The 19,638-nt window shown below is 49.1% G+C and overlaps 2 protein-coding genes and 1 long non-coding RNA gene across 4 annotated transcripts in view; 1 reads left to right on the forward strand and 2 right to left on the reverse strand.

Moving 5' to 3' along the window:
* Positions 1-614: 614 nt before the first annotated feature.
* PSRC1 (proline and serine rich coiled-coil 1) lies at positions 615-4,290 on the reverse strand. Of its 2 annotated transcripts, XM_016223301.2 has the most exons (8): positions 4,204-4,290; positions 3,804-3,857; positions 3,655-3,712; positions 2,774-3,215; positions 2,156-2,432; positions 1,815-2,066; positions 1,401-1,488; positions 615-1,185 (listed from the first exon to the last, which is right to left on the reverse strand). In XM_016223301.2, exons 2-8 carry the CDS (start codon positions 3,820-3,822, stop codon positions 1,182-1,184), a joined length of 1,140 nt encoding a protein of 379 aa, XP_016078787.2. In that variant the 5' UTR covers positions 3,823-3,857; positions 4,204-4,290; the 3' UTR covers positions 615-1,181. The 2 variants fall into 2 exon arrangements, with proteins under 2 accessions (XP_016078787.2, XP_016078788.2); XM_016223302.2 differs by lacking the exon at positions 615-1,185 and having other exon boundaries at positions 1,397-1,488.
* A 448-nt stretch (positions 4,291-4,738) lies between these two features.
* The window catches only part of LOC148090847 (uncharacterized), a 79,453-nt gene continuing 64,553 nt past the window's right edge, over positions 4,739-19,638 (forward strand). Inside the window, exons 1-2 of the long non-coding RNA XR_015716116.1 lie at positions 4,739-4,968; positions 6,177-6,226. This is a non-coding gene — a long non-coding RNA (uncharacterized LOC148090847). The remainder of the gene's footprint in view (positions 4,969-6,176; positions 6,227-19,638) is intronic.
* On the reverse strand, positions 10,389-18,783 carry MYBPHL (myosin binding protein H like). Its single transcript, XM_016223379.2, has 7 exons — positions 18,639-18,783; positions 13,606-13,694; positions 12,892-13,087; positions 12,523-12,662; positions 12,220-12,379; positions 11,984-12,120; positions 10,389-11,009 (listed from the first exon to the last, which is right to left on the reverse strand). The coding sequence occupies exons 1-7, from the start codon at positions 18,781-18,783 to the stop codon at positions 10,629-10,631; spliced, it is 1,248 nt and encodes a 415-aa protein (XP_016078865.2). The 3' UTR covers positions 10,389-10,628.

Raw genomic sequence — 19,638 nt, forward strand, 5'->3', positions numbered from 1 at the left:
AGCTCCAAGAGTTGCTGCAAGAGACTGAGGGAAAGGTGACTGTCTAGGCAGCTGTCCCTGTGATATAGGTGAAGATGTGAAATGAACCTGAAGATCAGCCATAAAAAAGAAGAAAGCAATGGAGGACCCCCCTGGCCTGGGAACAGAGGAAGGGCATTTAAGTATCTAAGTACGGCGCTTATGGACATATAAGGTGAGATGGGCACCAGCTGGCATCCACTTCCTCTGCCCAGTTGCCTGCTGGCTTCCTTAAGTCACAGCCTGGCCTTCAAGGAGGGACATTCTCTTGCCATGAAAAGAAACCCAAGTTTAAGATATAAATAATACTTTACCAAGACCTTGGCTTGACATCCTCACATACTGTGAATTAAGCTATATTTAACTTGATCTGAACCTTTTAATAACATTCAAACCCTGGGAAAAGGCAGCCTGTTCCCATTTAACGCCAACAAGGGGGTAGTTACAGCCTGATTAGCTGGAATCTCGAGGCCCTAGGGCCTATTCAGGCTCCTCTGCCTGGGAAGCCCATCGGGCTCCCTCATTGGAATTACATAGGCGTTCAATCCAAAATTGTTAGAAACTGGAACAGGATTTACTTGCACATATACAGAGAATATAAAAATACATTCATTTTATTTTAGAAAAACATAGGCCAAATGAATAAGCTTATCGTAAACTGGCCTGTTAAGGTTCACAGAATTCATAGGAGGCCAGGTGCCTGCCTCTGCTTCTCCAAACAGGCCACAGTCCAGGAGAGGATGTGATTCAGGAGGACTGCTCCTGGGAGAACACGAAGGTCAGTTACGGAGGCCATTCATTCACATGTAAATGCCCAGTGAACCACTGCCTGGGAAGATCAAACGCTGTAGAGATGAACACAGGAGCTGGGGTGGGTAAGGACAACACACTCTCCTGCGTTTCTCATCTGTGTTAATTTCACTGCTGGGAGGTGACCTCTTTTCCCTAATCTTTCAATCCAGAGAGTATGAATCCCCTCCAGCTTAACCCTAATCCACCCCATCTCCCTGGGGCACCAGCCCCGGTGGCATCATCTCTTCCTTTTGCCCTCCGCAGTAGTCAGGAACTGCCTCCAATGAGAGGGCTTGGGAGGCCAGAGAGGTGAGTCCAGGCAGTGACTGTAGTGGTTTGCTACTGAATTCTTGCTTGCTGTCTTCATTTCTTTATCTAAAGAGACACAAGGAGGAACTGCTTTATTGCCCTTCTTCCTCAAGCCCATGCTATCCAGCTGAGTTCAAGTTCCGCAGGAAGAAATGGGACACCCCAACTTCCAGGCTCCCCTCCTCTTCCCCATCTTGCCACACAGGATTCAGGGCTGATGTGCCTAACAGCTCAGAAGCCCAGATGACAGGGGAGAGTGACAGCGCCTTGACCAGCCTTACCTGGTAGGTCCTGGGACTGCAACTTTCCTGGGGGGCTGCAGATTGCTGCGAGTGGTACCAGGAAGATTTGGTCGCTGGGAAACAGGAACTTGATGGGGGTTAACACAAGAAATGAGTTAGCAGAAAGTTCAAGTGACCTTCTCACAAAGATAAATACTAAATGAACAGGATGAGTTTGGGATTAGTGCTTCCCTCTCACCCAAGGTAAAGGTATTTGAATGGTATTTGAAAACCAAGGTTCAACTTCTTGGTCCAAGCCTACATTCCCTCCTTAACTAACCATCTTCAAACAGAGTTGAAATGAAGATGGAAGAAAGTGGTTCTTGTTACCAGCTCTAGGAGGGTGCAGTCAAGCTGGGCAAGAGTGTTTATTCTTGCTCTTGATTTCTCGTCTTTATGTCCATTCTTCCTTACCTCTGTGCCCTGCAGCGCTTGGTCTTGGAAGTCCTTTCCGAGTTGACGTTGAATCTGAAGCTAGTACACCACCTTTGCTGGGTGGTATACTCCGGCTGGTGAGTGGCACTCGGCTGATAGGCTTGGGGATGGCTGAGGGAACAGGTAGTCGACTGGAAGATTTAACAGCTGTTCCTTGTGGCCGAGACAGGCGTTGAGGGTTGCTGGTAGAAGGCTGTGGGGCCAAGACTGGTCTTACGGGGACAGGTGGGCCTGGTGTAGAGAGTTGAGGTATTTTAGGGTAAGCTCCACAGCCTCCCTACACCCACTCACCCACAGATTTGTTGCCCAGGTCCTCTCACTTGCTGTTGCTCTCCCACTGGGCCCAGCTTTCCCCCGGGTTGGAGGAGTTGATCGGGTTGGAGGAGTTGACCGGATTGGAGGAGTGGACCGGGTTGGAGGAGTGGATCGGGTTGGAGGAGTTGACCGGATTGGAGGAGTTGACCGGGTTGGAGGAGTGGATCGGGTTGGAGGAGTTGACCGGATTGGAGGAGTTGATCGGGTTGGAGGAGTTGATCGGGCAAGGGGAGAAGATGCTGTGCTTTTAGATGTGGGGAACAGATTGCAAGTGGGCGAATCCTGAAACACAAAGAGAGAGAAAAAAACGAGACTAAAATGGAAAAAGAATCTGTTCTGCTGGCTGATTAAAGGATAGAGGTAGAGAGCTGCCTAGATCTTAATAACGAAGGGCAGAAGCTAGCTGCTGACATCATCATCACCAACACCATTTGAGAGCTTATTATAAATGTTACAGAGCTCTGCACAGACACAGTGCAAAGTGCATGGCTTATGATATTTCCTTTAATTCCAACAATTCTATGAGGTAGAATTTCACTATCTCCATTTTACCAACAAGGAAACCCCTTTATGCCTGTATTGTGTCTGGGGTCACACATCCAGCCCAGGCCCTCTAAACTCACCCTCTTCACGATGGGGGTCCTCTTTCCAGATATTGCCCGAAGAGCCCTGACTGACCCCTTCCTATCACTGCTCCGGAGTCGGGGTGTCAGGCTTCCTGGAGAGGGGGTGCTCCTAGCCAAAGGGCTCACAGTGGGTAACAGGTCTCGGACAGGACTGTCCTTCAGCACAAAGGTCTCCCGCCGAGGACTGGGCTTTACCCTGCGAGGCCCCAGGCCCTCGCCTGTCTTCTCCCGCTCCTGCAGGGCACACTGCTCCAGTTGCGTTGCCAGCCTGTTGGCCTCATCGAGGATCTCCTCCAGCTTCTCTGGGCTGAGGCGCCCTAAGCTGAACCTCACACCCTGGGGCGTGGGGGCTACAGCATTTAGGTCACCTCGGTGGGACAGGCCTCGTCGGAGGGGTTTCTCTGGAGTCGCCAACACTGCAGTGTCTTCCTCCTCACGACTGAGATAGAAAACAAACAAGGCACAGTGCCCACAGAGAAGAGAGCAGGAGACTGTGGGAGGGAGACTGGGACACAACAGAGCCCAGGACACAACCCCAAACCCTGTTGCGCATGCTGGCCTCCAGGTGATGAGACACCTGCTTCTATGAGGCCTGATCGGCTGTTAGCATTTACTGACACTGGAAATTATGCCAGATGAAGATGTGGCAAGTCCATTTACCCTTCTTAACACCTTGCAATCTCATTCCAGCTTCTCCCTTCTCCGCCTTGCCCAGTAGTGGCGTCACTGGGGCCCAAGCAAATCAGCCACCAGAAGCCCCACTGCACCCAACCTTGCTAAATTACCAACCCTGGCCCCAGAGGACAAAAATTCAGCAGTAAAGGGTTAGTGACAGATGCATCGTTGGAGGAAAGTAAATAGCATAAAGCGGCTGGTACCTGTCGGATGGTGACAGCCCTCCAAAGTCCAAGGTCTCATCCACTATAAATTTGACATCTGTAGGGGAGGAACGGAGGAATGCCAGTTGTGGGTCCCTAACATGGCTCTCAATCATAGGGTCTCAATCTTCCCTCCAGGATTTCCTTACCTTCCTGCAAATCTCCCATGTTCCAGCCAGCAGGAGCAAGGAGTCAGCTTAGACCTGGAGACAAAGCATACCTTTTTCTCAGGTCTCCATCCTGCCCAAGGCTCCCAGCCAGACAGGCTGAGAGTGCAAGCCAGGGGTTGGGGGTCACGCTGGAGTAAAGCAAGCGTCCCAGGAGTAGCACCTGCCGCGGTTTACTGCCATCACCTCCCGGGAAGGTGCGCGGAGCTTCCCCTGCATGCTTATCGCGCTCCGCAGACGGCCCTCCCGCCCCGCCGCGAGCCGGCCTCTCCGCACTGGGGGCGCTCTACGCGCCCTATCTCCCTCCCAGCCACCGTCCTTTGGACTCTTCCTGTCCCCAAATAACCTTCCCACTTCTCGCAGCACCACACCCACAGCTCACCCTGAATTTTCACTTCCCGCCTCGCGGTACCTCCCGCGGACGGAGCTTTTCTCCCACAACTTAGTCCCGGGAATCAGCTCCGAGGGGGCGGGGCTCCTTTCAAATCTCTCAGGCCCCACCCACTCCGACCACAGGCGCGCAGTGATTGGCGGATCCCTGCCTCCTCAGCCCTGGGGGGGCGGGGCGGAGGTGGGCAGCTGGCCGGAAGTCTGCAGGTGGGGGCGGGGCGGAGAGCGGTTCCAAGAAAGACTCCATCCGGGCGGCTGGAGCGCGGCGGCGGCGGCCGCGAGCGCGCGCGCGCTCCCGGGGGACCTTCACTAGCCCGCAAGTGTGGGTTTCGCGCCCGGTCACCCCGTCTTCTCCGCCGCTTCCTCGTCCTGCCTAGTGGAGCCGGGGGTTGTGGCCCCAGCGACCCGCGGGGTCACCGAACGCCCCTCGCTGCCGTGGGCCCTGAAGCTAACGCTGGGCCTGAGGAAATCCGTTCCCTCGCGCTCAGGCCACAGGCCAGCGCCGCGTTTGCCCGGTTTCCTCAGGGGTGACCTGTCCAAGTCACCGTAGTTGCTAAACACCGATAATTTAGGAATGTCGGGGTTGTCTGAGAAGTGCCTCTGCCGCGGCTTTTTAAAGCAAGCCCGTCAGAGCCTGAGGCGGCCAAGACGTAAAAGACGACAGCGGGTCAAAAGGGCAAGTTGCAAAATAGTCCGGAGATGTCAAGGACAGCGCAGGGGACACGGTCCATCACAGTGTCTAACTGTACGGGGCCAGGTGGGTACTAGACCTATCGGGGCGCTCACCGCATACGTTCCAGAAGCGTCGAACCACCATGCTACACACCTGAAACTACTATAGTCTTGAATGTCAACTGTAGTTGAAAAAAAAATTTTTTTTAATTAAATAAAAGCGATGGAAAAGAAATACAAAAGACCACAATGGGCTTGAAAGACAGGGAGAACTGGGTTCAAATCCAGCGCCGACTCCTGGGTGTCTGTGGGGGGGCGGGCTCGAGGCAATGGTTGCCTCCGACCCCTGGGCTCTCTGTGAAGGGAAGAAAGTGACAGTCGCGGGGAAGTGATTCGGAGCAGAATCACGAATATCAAGTTTTATGCTGTGTGCCTCCAGGGGCTTTTGAGGGGGGGGTTGTAAACTTACTACCTCTAAACTCCAAGCCGTGCTTGTAAACCCCGCAAGCCTGCTTGGGAGGTAGGGATGCTCTCTGTTGTTTCCAGGTGTTGCCTGTGAATGGACGGGGCAGAGCTTCTTAGAAATGGTCTAAAAATTAAAAGATCCTAAAAGCGGCCCAAGAGCTTTCCTGGAAACCAAGAGCTTGAGTTTTATTTATTTATTTTATTTTATTATTATTTTTTAAATATATCTTTATTGATTTCAGACAGAGGAAAGGAGAGGGAGAGAGAGAGAGACAGAAACATCAATGATGAGAGAGTCATTGATCGAGCCCGCAACCCGGGCATGTGCCCTGACCGGGAATCGAACCCCAACCTCCTGGATCCTAGGTCGATGCTCAACCGCTGAGCCACGCCCGGCCGGGCAAGAGCTTGAATTTTAGTCTCCATTGTGTGTGTGACCATTACTTGGACCATTTATGGGCTTTTTTTTGCTTACTTCCTGGTTTTAAGCGGTGAAGTTGAGATGGCGAGGTTTTTAGGAGTGAGATGTTGCTGTAAGAAATGCCACAGGGAGCAGAGGAGCCTGGGGATTCTGTGGCTGTGTGATAAAGGGAAGGGTGGGGAGGCCCAGAACTTGCAAGCTTATGGGAGGAAAACCTGAGAGAGGAGGATTGCTGCTTTTTCTCCAGGCTTGCTGGTGAGAGTGGAATTTTAGTTGCTTCTAGGATTCAGGTTCTAGGGAGGTGGGGAATCCAGAGCCAGATGCCTCCCTCCGTCCAGGCAGGTAGTGATAAAGTGGAGATCTGGGGGAAAGAAACTGTTAATTAACTGCACTCTTTCCTCCGCTAGGAGCAGCCTGAGTGGGGAAACACTGCGCACACTTCTTCGCCCACCTTCAGGTAAGCGGGGGAAGCAGTTTTAGCAAATTGGAATTTATTTTCTCCTAAGGAAACGCGTCTCCAATTTTCTTTTGCCGAATGATGATTTTAAAAGCTGTTGCAGTACCAGAAAAAAAAAAGCAGTGGAACTACTTTCTCTTCCAAATGACAACAAAGTTAGAAAACACAGATTTTAGGCACAAGAATTCTTCCCTCAGCATAAGGCCGCTAATCTGGGAACTATTTGTCCCCCTCAGCTCAACCCCAAATGATGCATATGTATGAATAGATGTTTAAGATTTTGGATAAATAATAAATACGTGAATTGATGAAGAAATTACACCCCCCTCCCAGGCACACGGTAGGCCTTAGTTCAGAAGGTACTCCACGGTGTTGAATGCATAAATGAGGAAAACAAGGGTTCTAGTTCTTGAATGCAGAAGGAGTACCTGGGCGTCTTGTTCAGTGTGAAGATTTTATTCTTTCACTATGAAGGTTAAGAATGTATGACCTTTAAGGGCCTTTGAGTATTTCAACAAACAGCAGAGGTATGGGGCTGTGGGCTGAGGCCGAAGGTCTAACTGATCCTTAGGGCATCATAGCTAGAAGTATTTCACTCCTTCCTGACATAGGCCCTGCTTGGCTGGAGTTCCTTTTTAGCCATTGGGTACATGACTGGCTGGCTCTGGACTCTGCCCTCCCCCCCAACAGTGTCAGCAGGGGTTATGTACATTAGACCCTACAAATGACTTATGTGCCTATTTCCCCAATTTTCCCAAGGATGGTACATAACTAGTTATATTCTAGATACAGAGGAAGAAGTTAATTTATGATATACAATGGATGCCTTGGGGCATTAGCACTTAATTATCATAGAACTTCAGTTGAGAAAGGCTGGAGTAGATACTTTGTCTCAACTTAAAATAGATCTTTGGTCTGAACTTAGAAAAGCCTTTCACACTCTTCGTAGCCAAAACACATCCCCTTCCTCCTCAAAACCTTGCCTTATATTTACTGGATTCTGGAAATCTTGTCTTTCTTAAGCCCATACCGACTACAGTGGGGGTCACTGAGTAAAAGAGATGAGAGGAAATAGGGAAGCTTGAGGTCAGACACACCTGGTTCAAATGCTAGCTCTGTTACTACCAGCTGCATACTTGGAGCAATTTATGAGCTTCAGTTCACTCGTTTGTAAAATGAGTAATAAGAGACAAAACTCTTAGTTCAATGACTGCTGCATAGAAGGCTGTTTTAGTTATATACAGAGTGGAGCAAAAGTAGGTTTACAGTTGTTTGAATGGAAAAGAATACAATAATTAATAAATAATAATACAAGAATAAACTATTTTGCATACTCACAATGGTAAACCTACTTTTGCCCCGCCCTATTACTGTGTAACGAACCACCCCAATATTCAGTGGATTGAAAACCACTGTCCACTTATCTGCTCATGATTTTATAATTTGGGCAGGGCTCTGCAGGGACAATTTGTCTCTACTCCACAAGGAGTAGACTGGGGTTGACTATGGCTGTAGGGTCCAAGGTGACCACATATGTCTAGACCCTTTGTACTGTCTGTCAACGAGGCTGCCTTGTTGTCCTTTATATGGCCTCTAATAATCTAGTAATCTATCCTGAGATTCTTTAAATGGAAGCCAACTTGCAAAAACAAGCAGAAACTACTAGATTCTCATTTCTGCTACATTCTTTTGGTCAAAGCAGGTTACACAGTCAGCCCAGATTCATGAGGTGGAGAAATAGATGCCAACTCTTTTTTTAAAAAAATTGATTTTAGAAAATGTGAGAAAGAAACATCTATTTGTTGTACCACTTATTTATGCATTCATTGGTTGATTCTTGTATGTGCCTTGACCCGGGATCAAACCCACAATCTTGGCATATCAGGATGATACTCTAACCAACTAGGGCGATGCCAGCTCTTGATGGGATGATACTCTAACCTGGCTAGGGCGATGCCAGCTCTTGATGGGAAGACTACCAGGCCTTTCCTAGGATGGGAGGAATTGTTGCTCTCCCTTGCAGATTCTATCACAGAATGCCTTTAATATGTTACTTGTTATAAGAATAAAAGCAGATTCTTTCCCTAGGGCTTAAGCACATGATGTAATTTCTTCAGTATCTCCAAGACCTCAAGTCTTAGTGCTCTGTCTCTAATTAGCTATGTACATATTTATGTGTCTTGCTGTCTGTGTCTCTGTGATGGACGCGCATCCTGTCATTATCCAACTTTTACTGCAAAGACCAGAGAGGAAGAGGCAAGTTATCTTTAGCATCTCTCTCAGCACCTGGTACTGTGTAGAGTTCAACTCAGCTCTGTCATACACTGTCTAGGGACAAGGATGGTGTTAGAAACCTCTGTGGAAGGAAAGTGGATTTGGGAAGAGAAAGAGGAGTCTGAGGTTTTCTGAGATTGCTTACAGTCTGGCTAAAGAATTCCAACTTTCTAAATGGTTTTTCCACATGGAAAGGCATAAACAGATGGACACTTATGCACTGAGGAGCCTCACATTTATTTAGATCAGTCCAAACCAGACGCTGTACTGGAGCTCCTTGAGAACACAATCTCAGCAGTCAGGCTTCCTGGAGGCACAGAAAAGAGAGTTTGTTAAGGCCATAGCAGCCAGGAGCCCGAGCGCAGACAGGGTGCTGAGGCAGCCCCACACTGTGAGTTCTCTCCTTACCCTGCTTCACTGCTGGGCACTGGCTGGGAGAGAGGGAAAGGACAAACACTGAGGAGGCTGACGCTAACCCAACACAACACTGACATGGGAATTTAGGGACGGCAAGGGAACTGTCTTTGCAAGCCAACTGGCAGAGAGGGTTCTGAGAAGTCTGTACTTTTAATGCATCCCTTAGGGTTTTCATTTGCTATTTATCAATGATAGGCTTAAATAAATGACTTCTGGGTTTGAATTCATTCTCAGTTTTTATCAGCTGAGTCAGAGGAGACATTGGGACCCCATTCTCTTTCATTCTCTCATGTGCTTCTTTTTCACCTCACTCATCAGTTTGTACACAACATTTCTACTGTGAGTGATTTAGAATCTGAAGGCACTGTCAAATTCTAAACACTGATCTGAGTTGTCCTTTGCCTGTAATGTGCTGTTTGGAACCACATAACCACATGTTCAATTATTATTGACATGTGGTGATAATGATGGTTTTCTCCTCTTGGTAGGGGAAGGAATCCATAAACTTCAAAGTAAAAAACAGTCAATGAATCTGTTTCTCACCATGCTTATGGTACTGAGGTAGAAACACTTAAATGGCAAGAGCAGAGTCCTCTCCTTTCCCATGCTGCCACCACATAGTGGTGGTGACCCTTGTCCATTCTCCACTCCTGGTTATTCACTTGACATCTTTTCTTAGAGCATATGCCCATCTCCCTCCCACAGATCCCCCTGACAATCAGGCAGATGCCATCAGTCTTCTTCAGAGGTCCGTACATTCTTATCATGAACCTGAGGGGCATAGGTAGGTAGAGGATGTGACAAAAGTAGACTTCATCTATGGTAAATTTCCTCCATGGGGTTGATAGTATTAGCTTACCAAAAAAAAAAAAAAGTTAAAAGAAAAGTTGTCACCAGTGAATGCAGGATTGAAAGGCTCAGGAATACACATCTGTCCAAGTCTCAACAACACTAGCCATAAACATGAGACATTCAGACACCCTGTTTCTCCTTCTTTACCTTCCTCCTGGGTTGCCCATGTCCTCTTAGGGAGCCTCAAAGAGAAGCTGCAAGAATTCAAACATTTCTCAATGTTAATATCTCAGAAATCCCTGGGAAACCTTTCGGTGTCCTGGGAAGGGATATGCTTTTCTGTTTCTGGGAGTCCATGGTGCTAATGAGGAATCTATGCATAGGGTAGAATACGACTTGTAGTTAACAGCCCATTTATTCCTGATTCATTCCATACACAGTTAAAGAGCATCTGCTGTATGTCAGAAACTGGGCTCAGTGCTGGGGGACAAAGGTGGGTAAAACTGTCCCTGCCCTCAAAGTGCTCATAGTTTAATGGGGAAACAGATAAGTAAATTGATAATTATAAAAACAAAGTGCTAAATGCTATGATGGAGATCTGAACAAGGTGACAGTAAATGAATGCTTTAAAAGAGGTAGAGAGATGTACAATATTTTCTTTAAACAAACTAGAGGGGAAAGTCCTCTGGTTTGTTTAAAAGCCCAATAAACAGCTGCAGCCTTCCTGGACTGAATCAGAAGATTGTATTGTTTAAAAAACAAAAAACAAAACGAGGACCAGGAAACTTGGGCTCTTTCCACCATAGTGCCAACTCCTCAGTTAACCAACACTGGAAATCTCGAGTAATCCAGTAACCTCACTATACATCAACTTTCTCATTTGCAAAATGGAAGTAGCAACTCTTCTTATATTGTAGAATTATGACAGAGAGAAATGAGATAGTTGATAATAAAAATGGCTCCTCAAATACATTCCGATGTTGACAGTGATGAAAGGGCCCGAAGAGGGAAGCAAATTAAGCCCTTCTCCACCTAGGCTTGTGTCTTTTCCCCAACTTTTCACCTGTGGAGAAAGGAGAGGACTGCACCCGAAGACAGGAGTTCTGCCCTTACCTATCACGTCCACCCGACAGTCCACAGATGCCTCCCCCAGGGGGTTAACCGCCTTGCAGGTGTAGATGCCCCCATCAAAGGGACCAGGCTTGCGGATTTCTAGTGAGCAGATTCCCATATGAGTGAGGGCTCTGTACTTGGGGTTGTCTTGGATATCCATGTTGTTCTTCAGCCAGATAATCTTTGGCTGGAAGAGAAAGATGAGGGGGAAGTAAGGGGTGGTAAGAACCAATTCTTTCTGTGCTCAGTCTTGGGACACTTTGCCTATAAGGCTTGGGGACACTCTGGCCAGAGGAGCAGGAGGGGTAGGGTGTTTTAGGAACAGGTGGTACAGGGATCTAGAAAAGATAATGGCCTCTAGTTAGCTCCCCGTCCCTTATATTTGGGAAGGGGTTCCCCTTCCAGTACCCTCAACAGACCCCACGGTCCTTCTCTTGGTTAAAAAGAGCAGCTAAAACCTTGCCTTGTTCATCAAGTATTCCTGACTAGGAGAAAGGTGATGACTCCTATTGAATCCTGCTCAAGCAGCCCCTTTATGGATCAGAAGCACTGGGTGTCAGGTTCACCTCTTTTTTGTGTATACATTATCAAGTCTTTTGTATTCTTTTCCCACTGTTGGCTTGGAAGTTATTCCTGTCCCCTCTGGTTAGAAAATAATTTCTAGAGTAGATTTACTGATATTTTCTTTCTGAGATGTTATGGCCACATAGTCTGGTACTTGGTAAAGGTTTTTATGCCTTGTGTGGAATGAATAGGTTGTAACTAGACCTAACTGGCCAAAGGCTCAACTCTAGGCAGCTTGCATGTGCATGGCCCTGATCAGATGAGATGTGGTAGATGAGTAAGGAGAAACCAATGGGACTCCATCATCCCTGCCAGAGAAACAACTTTGAAGCTCATGCCCAATTGCCAGCCAGTCAGAAAGTGGCATCTTCATGCATGACAAACAGACAGTAAAAGGAATACTGGGAATATTATCCACATCAGCCTGTCTTGGACTACAAGTGCCCTGACCATTTCTACAAGACCTGCTGTGGAAGAGGAAGATGATGGATGGTGATGGGAGCAGATGTTTTGGTTGGAATGCTCTTTGACATAGCTAAGGTTAGAGCAGGTGCAGGAAGCAGCATGGCGCAGCCACCCATAGAACTCCCCACTCACCTTGGGAGAGGCACGGACGCTGCAGAAGAGCTGGGCATCATAGCCAGTGACTGTAGTGCAGTCTGCCAGAGGCTGGGTGAACTTTGGAGCTTCAGAGAAATCTCGCTGGGCAAACCCCTTGGTCTTGTAAACTGTAACTGAGGTGACCCAGAAAAGCCCTGATATAGTGCCTGAGATCTCTACCCTCCTTCAAGTCTTTATCCTCCACTTCCCAGCTCAGGGTCTCTGCACCTTACCTGCTTTCTGGATGTGGGCAAGGTCAGCAGTGATGGGGGCTGTGTCACTTAGCCCACACTGGTTCTCAGCAAAGACTCGAAATGCGTAGGAGTTGCCAACGATGAGGTTGGATATTGTGCAGTTGGTGCGGTGATAATGCTCTAGCACTGTGAACCACAACTTTGGGGTCCCAAGAAGATGCCACGAATGAGACACCTGTTTTATGAACTCAGTCCACCTTAGCCCACCACATGGAGCTATCAGAGCCCCATTCCAGAATGTGCTATGCCTCCCTTTCAGCCTCCCTCCCACCTGGACCTCACCCAAGATTTTGTGTCAGCCTTCTGCACCGTGTATCCCAGAAGTGCCGCATTGCCTGTGTCTTGGGGAGGTGTCCACTCCAGGGTAGCACTGGAGCCCCAAACGTCCACCAACTTGATACTCTGAGGAGGGCCTGGCCTCTCTGAAAGGGCCAAGCATGGCACTGGGAATGGTACAACTCACATGCATAGAAATCGCTTCAGGAATGCCCCTTCCCCTCCTCTGCTCAGCTACCCCACCCTTCATCCACTTCTGTTTCTCACACTTAGTGTGGGGGTCACCCTGGCTTCCCCAGCAATCTGTGATGGCTCTTTTCAGCCTGGAGAGGGAGCCCCTGAGGACCACCCTAGCTCCTGCTCTCCCCACCTTACCAATTACCAAGATGTCAATGGTGGCAGTGGCCTCCAGCCTGCCCAGCTGCACACTGAACTGGTAGCGACCTGAGTCAGCACGTTGGGCTTCTCGGATGAAGAGGATGGAGTCCTGCTCCCCATTCTGCACGCTCACACGACTGGCATCCAAGGCACGGCTATTATGTGTCCAGGTGGCTCGAGGTTTGGGTTTGCCCTGAGAAATAGGGATAAGGCTGTGAACAGCCCCAAAAGACCTCTTGACCCTCCACCCCAGATCCACATGGTGACTTGACTCGCAGCTGCAAATTCCTTGAATTAGATAGAGGTTGGTGGACTCTCTCAGGGGACTTCTATCTTTCAGCAACAGCCATGGGAAAAGGGGATGGCTTGGAGCCTCCCACCCTCTGTGAGTTTAGGTCATGGAAACACAGGGCAGCTGGGACTAACAATAGCCATCTGAACTCCCAAGAACCTTCCCAACTGAGAGCTCCCAGACCTCTGCTGACCGAAGGGCAGGGATTAGCCTCACCTCATCACATGGGGCCCAACCCACCCCACCCTCAGGAGTGCAGATGGAAGGCCTATTTGGCCTCAAACTTCTGGTGACGTGGCTCCCTTCATTCAAGACCAGGACGACTGCCCCACTGCTAGCAGGACTCTTGGTATCTGGTTCCAAATCAAACCCTGTCCTGGTCCCAGCCATGGACCCAGTGTGGGGCTGGGCATGATCACCTGGAATGGAATTCGTAGGTTCACAGTGTCTCCAACCTTCCGGATGTAGGTTTGCCTCAGGGCCCGAGGTAGCCAGATCTTAGGTTGTTCTGTGTGATAATGGGAGAGAATGGGGTGGTGAGCCTCAGAGTGGCGCTCAGAGGGAGTAATGCCTTCAGCTGTGCTCCATGGGCAGGTGACCCAGGCATTGCTCAGCAAATTGAGTTCTCTCAAAGGGAAGGGGAGGATTGCTCCTATCATATTGCTGGGGTTTAGGGATGAGCAACAGGCTAAGGGATCCTCTAGAGAGTGCCAATCTTGGCAGTAAGAGCACTGGAGTGTGAACCTGATGCTTCTGTTCATTTATAACTCTCAACTCCTGACTCTCTATCAACTAAGATTTCTTTTTTCTGTTTGTGCACAGACCAGTCCAGTCTGTGTGGTTTGTCTTTCCACCCATTTGCTGCATTTATCCTTAACAACACTCTTTGTCAAGGCTACTTTCAATGTTAATCCTAACCTCCAAGTGTCAACCCCACCCCCAGTTTGGTGCCAGACCCGGGGAGAAAGCTTTCCCTTCCACAGGCAAAGTCAACAGCCTGGACCCACTAGGACAGCACTGATGTCATTGCAGAGGTTCCTGGCGTCTGGGTCCCTTCCTCTGCATGACCGCCCTGCTCAGCGCTTGTACAGTGTCCTTCCAGATTGTGGAGGATCACTTTGTACAAACAGAATCTGGGAAATACTAGGTCCACTGCCTACTTCCCCTTGGTCTCCCAGGCCTGTTCCAGTGACTAGAGAGATTAGATTATGTTTATTGGCTTCCAGGATGAGGACAGGAGATGCTCAGGAAAGTGCTGAGTGTGAGTTTGGAGAATGACCAGGTATAATTTTCCTCCTTGGCCTCAGGGTGCCTTGATGGGAGAAAGTGCAAACATCCCACCTGGGTTCCCTGGGGGCCCAGCTAAGACTAACACAATTTTCTAGCCTTCTTGGGGCTCCTGTCTTTTCCTTTCTCAGGCAGATATAGTCCCCTGCTGCTGTTCTCTTAAGTGGAATGTTGCAGTGTCTCAGTTCCCACCAACTTCCCAGCCTCTCCCTAACTATTCATTCCTAGCAGTTGGGACAACACCCCCCACCCCACCCCCGCAGTACACACTGTGGCAAACAGCACAACTGCTTGATAGTGGATTCCAAATTTTTTTATAACATCCATTTCCCTGTAAATACATTCCTAAGCATTCACTCCAACGTATGTTTACTTTTGAATTGAACTGTTTAAGTATATACATTATATAATGCAAAATTTTGAATGGTGAAGTTAAAAATAAAGAGAGGTTCTGCTATGTTCTTTCTATGCCTCAATTTGTAGATTGTTGTCTTAGAGACCAACTTCACTCCCACAGTTCCCCCCATTACACTCTCCAGGTCACCTGGCCTTTGTAAATGAACATAACCACAAATATTCGGCGCACCCTGTCCATTTTATTTACCTAGTTTCCTGTTGTGTGCCTTATGTTTTCACCTGGATCGTGCTGTCTTAGACTACACCTCACCCCTACAGGAACTAAGGGGTACGGGGCCTCAAGTGCTCTGAGTGCCCATCCTCCCTGAGCTGCTCATGGTCTGCCTGCCTCAGTAGGAACCCAACAGCCACGGAGCCCAGGCAACAGAATGACCCGGCTCTGTTTGCCCTCTGTTTGACTTTGATGGTTTGGAAGGAGGCAGGACTTGAAGAACAGAAGAAGTGTTTGTGCGATGTGTTCCTCTCCTGGGGCCATCTTGGCAAGCCACCAAGGACTTGAGAACAGGCGGATATGACTTAAGGGTTTTCTGAACAAAGAAGGTGGCAATTGAAAAGGAGGGTCAAAACCTCATGTTGTTGGGCTTGGTTCCCCACTGTTGGGTGGGGAAATCACCCTTCACACTTGCTGGGGAGAGGGCTGGAGAGAAGCCGGCTCTGCTGTCCCTTGCTCTGCCTACAGAATATCTGTGTTATGAAGGGCCTTGCTGAGCACCTGGCAAAAGGAGCAGACTGGAAGGAAAGGGCTTGGAGAGGGAAACATTTGCTGAGGGTGTCATGGATGGTTGGGAAGTTATGCTGGACTAGGACTCCTGCCTCCCCATCTAGGAATGTGTGTGACGGACCCATTCTCTGAACATGGCGAACCTGTCCACACACCTGTCCTCCAGTGTCCACCTGGGACTGGGCACCTTCGTCAGGGCTCTGACTGTGATCTTGCCCCTAGAGGGAGGTGGCAAAGAAGGGGCACCCTCAAGGATTGAAAATGCTGAGGTGAGAAAAGGAGCCCAGGCTGTCAGGCCTAGAAGATGTGTCAGCTGACCTCTGCTCTGCTTAGACTTTAGGAAGGAAACGGGCTTCTGTAGATTGGTATGTGCACATGTATATTTTGGTTCCTACTTGGTGTTTCTTTTGTTTCTTTGAAAAATACCTTGGTAAATGTTAGCATAGTTTCACCTGAACTACAGAGAAAAATTAAAGAAATAGGTTGATGTGGAACATAAGCTAAGATGTAGGAATTAGGAGAAGGAGGAGGAGGAGGAGGAGGAGGAGGAGGAGGAGGAGAATGGCTCTGAGATCCAGAGGGGATCCCAACAGGGGCAGAGAGAAAAAAAAGGCTGACAGCTAGGATGGTGGTCTCCCTGGAGGCCTCCCGTGCCAGTTCTTTGCTTGTGAGATTCTCTGACACAATGATGAATTGATAGGGGACAAACCGAAGTTACTAGAATATTCCAACTGAGGATAAGTAGGCGAGGATATGGCTTTCAGAAGGCTCCCAGATCCCACTGGGAGGGCAGAGGATGGTTTGAGGTTAACACAGCTGACAAAGTGTGGGAGGTGGCAGGAGAGTGTTTGACAGCTCCAGGTGCCCCGGCAGCAGCAAGCATTTCCCCAGCTCAGCCCGGCCTTCTTGTCTGCCCTGCAAACAAGAGCAATCTGACCCTTTGCTGAGAATGTTAATAGGAGGGCTTATTTGGGGCATCTCTTTTCACACCTCCACAGTCTGCGAGGTGTGAATTGTACTGACCTTGGGGAAACATGGCTTTCTCCTCAGATGCCAGGAGGGATGTGAATCAAAGACTGGAGCCCAAAAGCAGAATCTAGGTTTTCTAAGACCAGGTATGAGACAGCCTCAGTCTAGTTTTCTCCCTTCATAGTCTTGAGGAAAAGGCATTTTGAAAAGTCCTTTGAGAGCCATTGGCTCTGACCTGTGTCTCTCTTACTGCTGTATTTCTCTCAGACAGGACGTTGTCTAATTCTTTCTTAGAAATTAGTAGAGAAGACTAAAGTCCAAAGATCCTGGCTCTTCTTGATTAGAAAATTCCTCCTAGTTCTACCCTAATTTCATTCTGCTCAAGTTTATGCTCATTTCCTTATTCTTTGCCCACAGGAAAAATTGGTCATATGCTCTTATAACTTCCTTTCACATGGTTAAAGACTTTCCTCCAGCAGTTCCCTAAGGGCTGTGCAGTTCAGATTGATGTTATGAATTATGGCCTGGAGAGTGAAGAAACAAGATGGATACATTTGAAGAGTGAAGGATGTGTGTGCACACACATGCGTGTGAGTGTGTGAGACTATTAGTGTGTGTGTGTGTGTGAGTGCATGGTTACCAGAAGATGGCGAATGCACAAGGTGAGCTGTGCCTTTGAAACAACCAGAGATTTCCAGGGATCCAAAAAGTACCAGCATTTCTTAGAGAAACGTTAGCAGCTGCTTAGAATGTGGCCTTGGTCTTACTAGAAACCTGTCTGGAGGAGTGTGATGGAAAAGGAGCATGTGACCTCAGGAGCACTTTGTGAAGGACAAGAGTGGCTCTCCTTGAAGACCATGAAACTAAGGTCAGAAAAAATAAAAGGACATAGACATAGGCAACACTTCTCTGAGAAGGCACGTCCCCTCCATCTCCCATCCCCTTCCCGGGCATAAGTCTTCCACTCCTGCTGATGGCTTTAGCCCTGGTTCACTGTCGCTTTCCCCAGCACTTATCCTGTCATGATCCCTGGTGATTTCAGCAGCCATCCTTCCAGCCTCTGCCTGGCCTTACATCATGCCCCCACCCCTCCAGGAATTCTGGCCTCTCCTGCTTCAGCCTCGTTCCTTGGTCATCGTCTAGGTCAATAACTGCAGTCCCTCTGTAATCTGAATTTCAAGCATCCCACTCTCTCATCCCCACCGCTGTGACAGAGATGGCTAATTGTTTCCCATCCAGATTTACATGATCTCATCCATATTATCATGATTTCTGAGAATCACTTCTGAGCCAAGGCTTTTAAGAAATTTCTCCTTCCATCTCTGGTCCGCTGAGCCAGGCCCAGTGGGGACCCCAGGCAAGCAGCACAGAGCTGTAGGCTACTGAGGTCTCTGCCAGAGTAGCAGGGGGTGGGAACCTGGGACTGGAAGGGGCATCTACCACCTCCTAGCCCAAAAATGCCTCTTTGCCAAGAGGCTCATGTAGACCACCACAAAGAGGAAGCCAAATGCTTCTCCCAGGAGGGCTCTGCTTCCATGGGGCTCAGATTCTGAGAGGTGGGGATTTCCCATGGGAGCCAATGGGGGTCTTGGGGTGGGTCTGGGAACTATGGCACTACCCAGGGAGAGGCAGAGTGTCATGGACTGTGCACTATTTAGCCTCCCATTCGCTATATGCTTTTCATTTCCCTCTTCTAGACAGCCACCATCTCACTCCTCATTCCCTTTTGACTAGCATTAGTACAGCGGGTCCTCCTAGTCCCTGTGACAGACATTTTTAAAAGGTAAAAATATAAACAGATAATTTTTAGTCACTGTAAAGTGCTACAAACACCATTCACTGAGTTTTCAACTCAAAAAGCAAAACCCAGCAGAGACACTTGAATAGCAAGTAAGAGTCCACCAAGGAAGGGGTTGGGGACTCCAACCAATGCTCCTCTGTCCTAAGTCCCCATCCCACGAAGTCGTGCAGCTCTGCGCAAACTTAAGGAGGTGCCATCAGGGTGTCAGGGATATCTTCCCAACTCCCACCCCCAGCCTTCCCACTCCCAAGGGTCACCTTCTAGAGGGGCCAGGAGCTGGGGAAAGGGGCTGCTGGCCCCCAGTTGAGGTGAAGTCTGGGGTTCTTCAGCATCCGCTGGGCTGGCTTCTTTTACCTTCAGCGTGGGTTCCGAGGCCACCTCCGGCGCTGTGGCTGTCTCCATGCTGGGCCACCGGAGGCTGGGCTCCAGTGGCAGATTTTCACTGTTGGTGCTGAGGGAGGGGCTGAGCACCTGCTCTTCAGCCTCTCCAGGGGTCCCTGCCATGGGGTTATGTAATTGGGCTGGCTTCTCCCCACCCAGCTACTCCCAGCAAGAAGGGCTGAAGCAGGGGCTGGGGGAAGAGAGAGGAATCAGCAGCCCAGAATAGCCACAGGAGGAGGGCTGAGGTGGCCCTGTTATCTTAGGAGTGAGATGACACCCCTCACACAGCACCAGGCAGGGAAGAGAGAGCTTGAGCTTCAAACAGCTCCCCTTCCTCCCCCACACAGACCATCCAAATGGGGTCTCTGGCTTCTGTGGGATTGGGTGACATCTTGACTCTTCACCTCCAGCTCATCCAACAGGGTGTTCAGGTCCAAAGAAAGGGGCCCCAGGATTAGCTGAGTGACAGGCACGCCTTTAACTGCTCTCTCTCTCTGCTCCCACATTCAATGCGTTGTAAAAGTCTTGTCAACTTGACCTTTTTTTGTTTTGTGGAATTTTTTGATAATCCTCTCCTGAGGATATTTTTCCCATTGATTTTTAGAGTGGAAGGGAGGGAAGGTGAGAGAGATCCATGTGAGACACATCGATTGGTTGCCTCCCACATGTGCCCAGATAGGGGCTGGAGCTGGAGCTGGAAGCTGCAACCCAGGTATGTGCCCTTGACTGGGAATCGGACCCGTGACCCTTTGGTGTGCGGGCCAACGCTCTAACCACTGAGCAACATCTGCCAGGGCTTGTCAACTTGACCTTTAAGGGTGCATCCCCATTCTCCACCCCCCCAGTGACAGTGGAAGGTACAGTCTGCACTCAGAA

Source organism: Miniopterus natalensis, chromosome 19 (assembly GCF_054644295.1).
Source record: "Miniopterus natalensis isolate mMinNat1 chromosome 19, mMinNat1.hap1, whole genome shotgun sequence".
NCBI lineage: Eukaryota > Metazoa > Chordata > Mammalia > Chiroptera > Miniopteridae > Miniopterus > Miniopterus natalensis.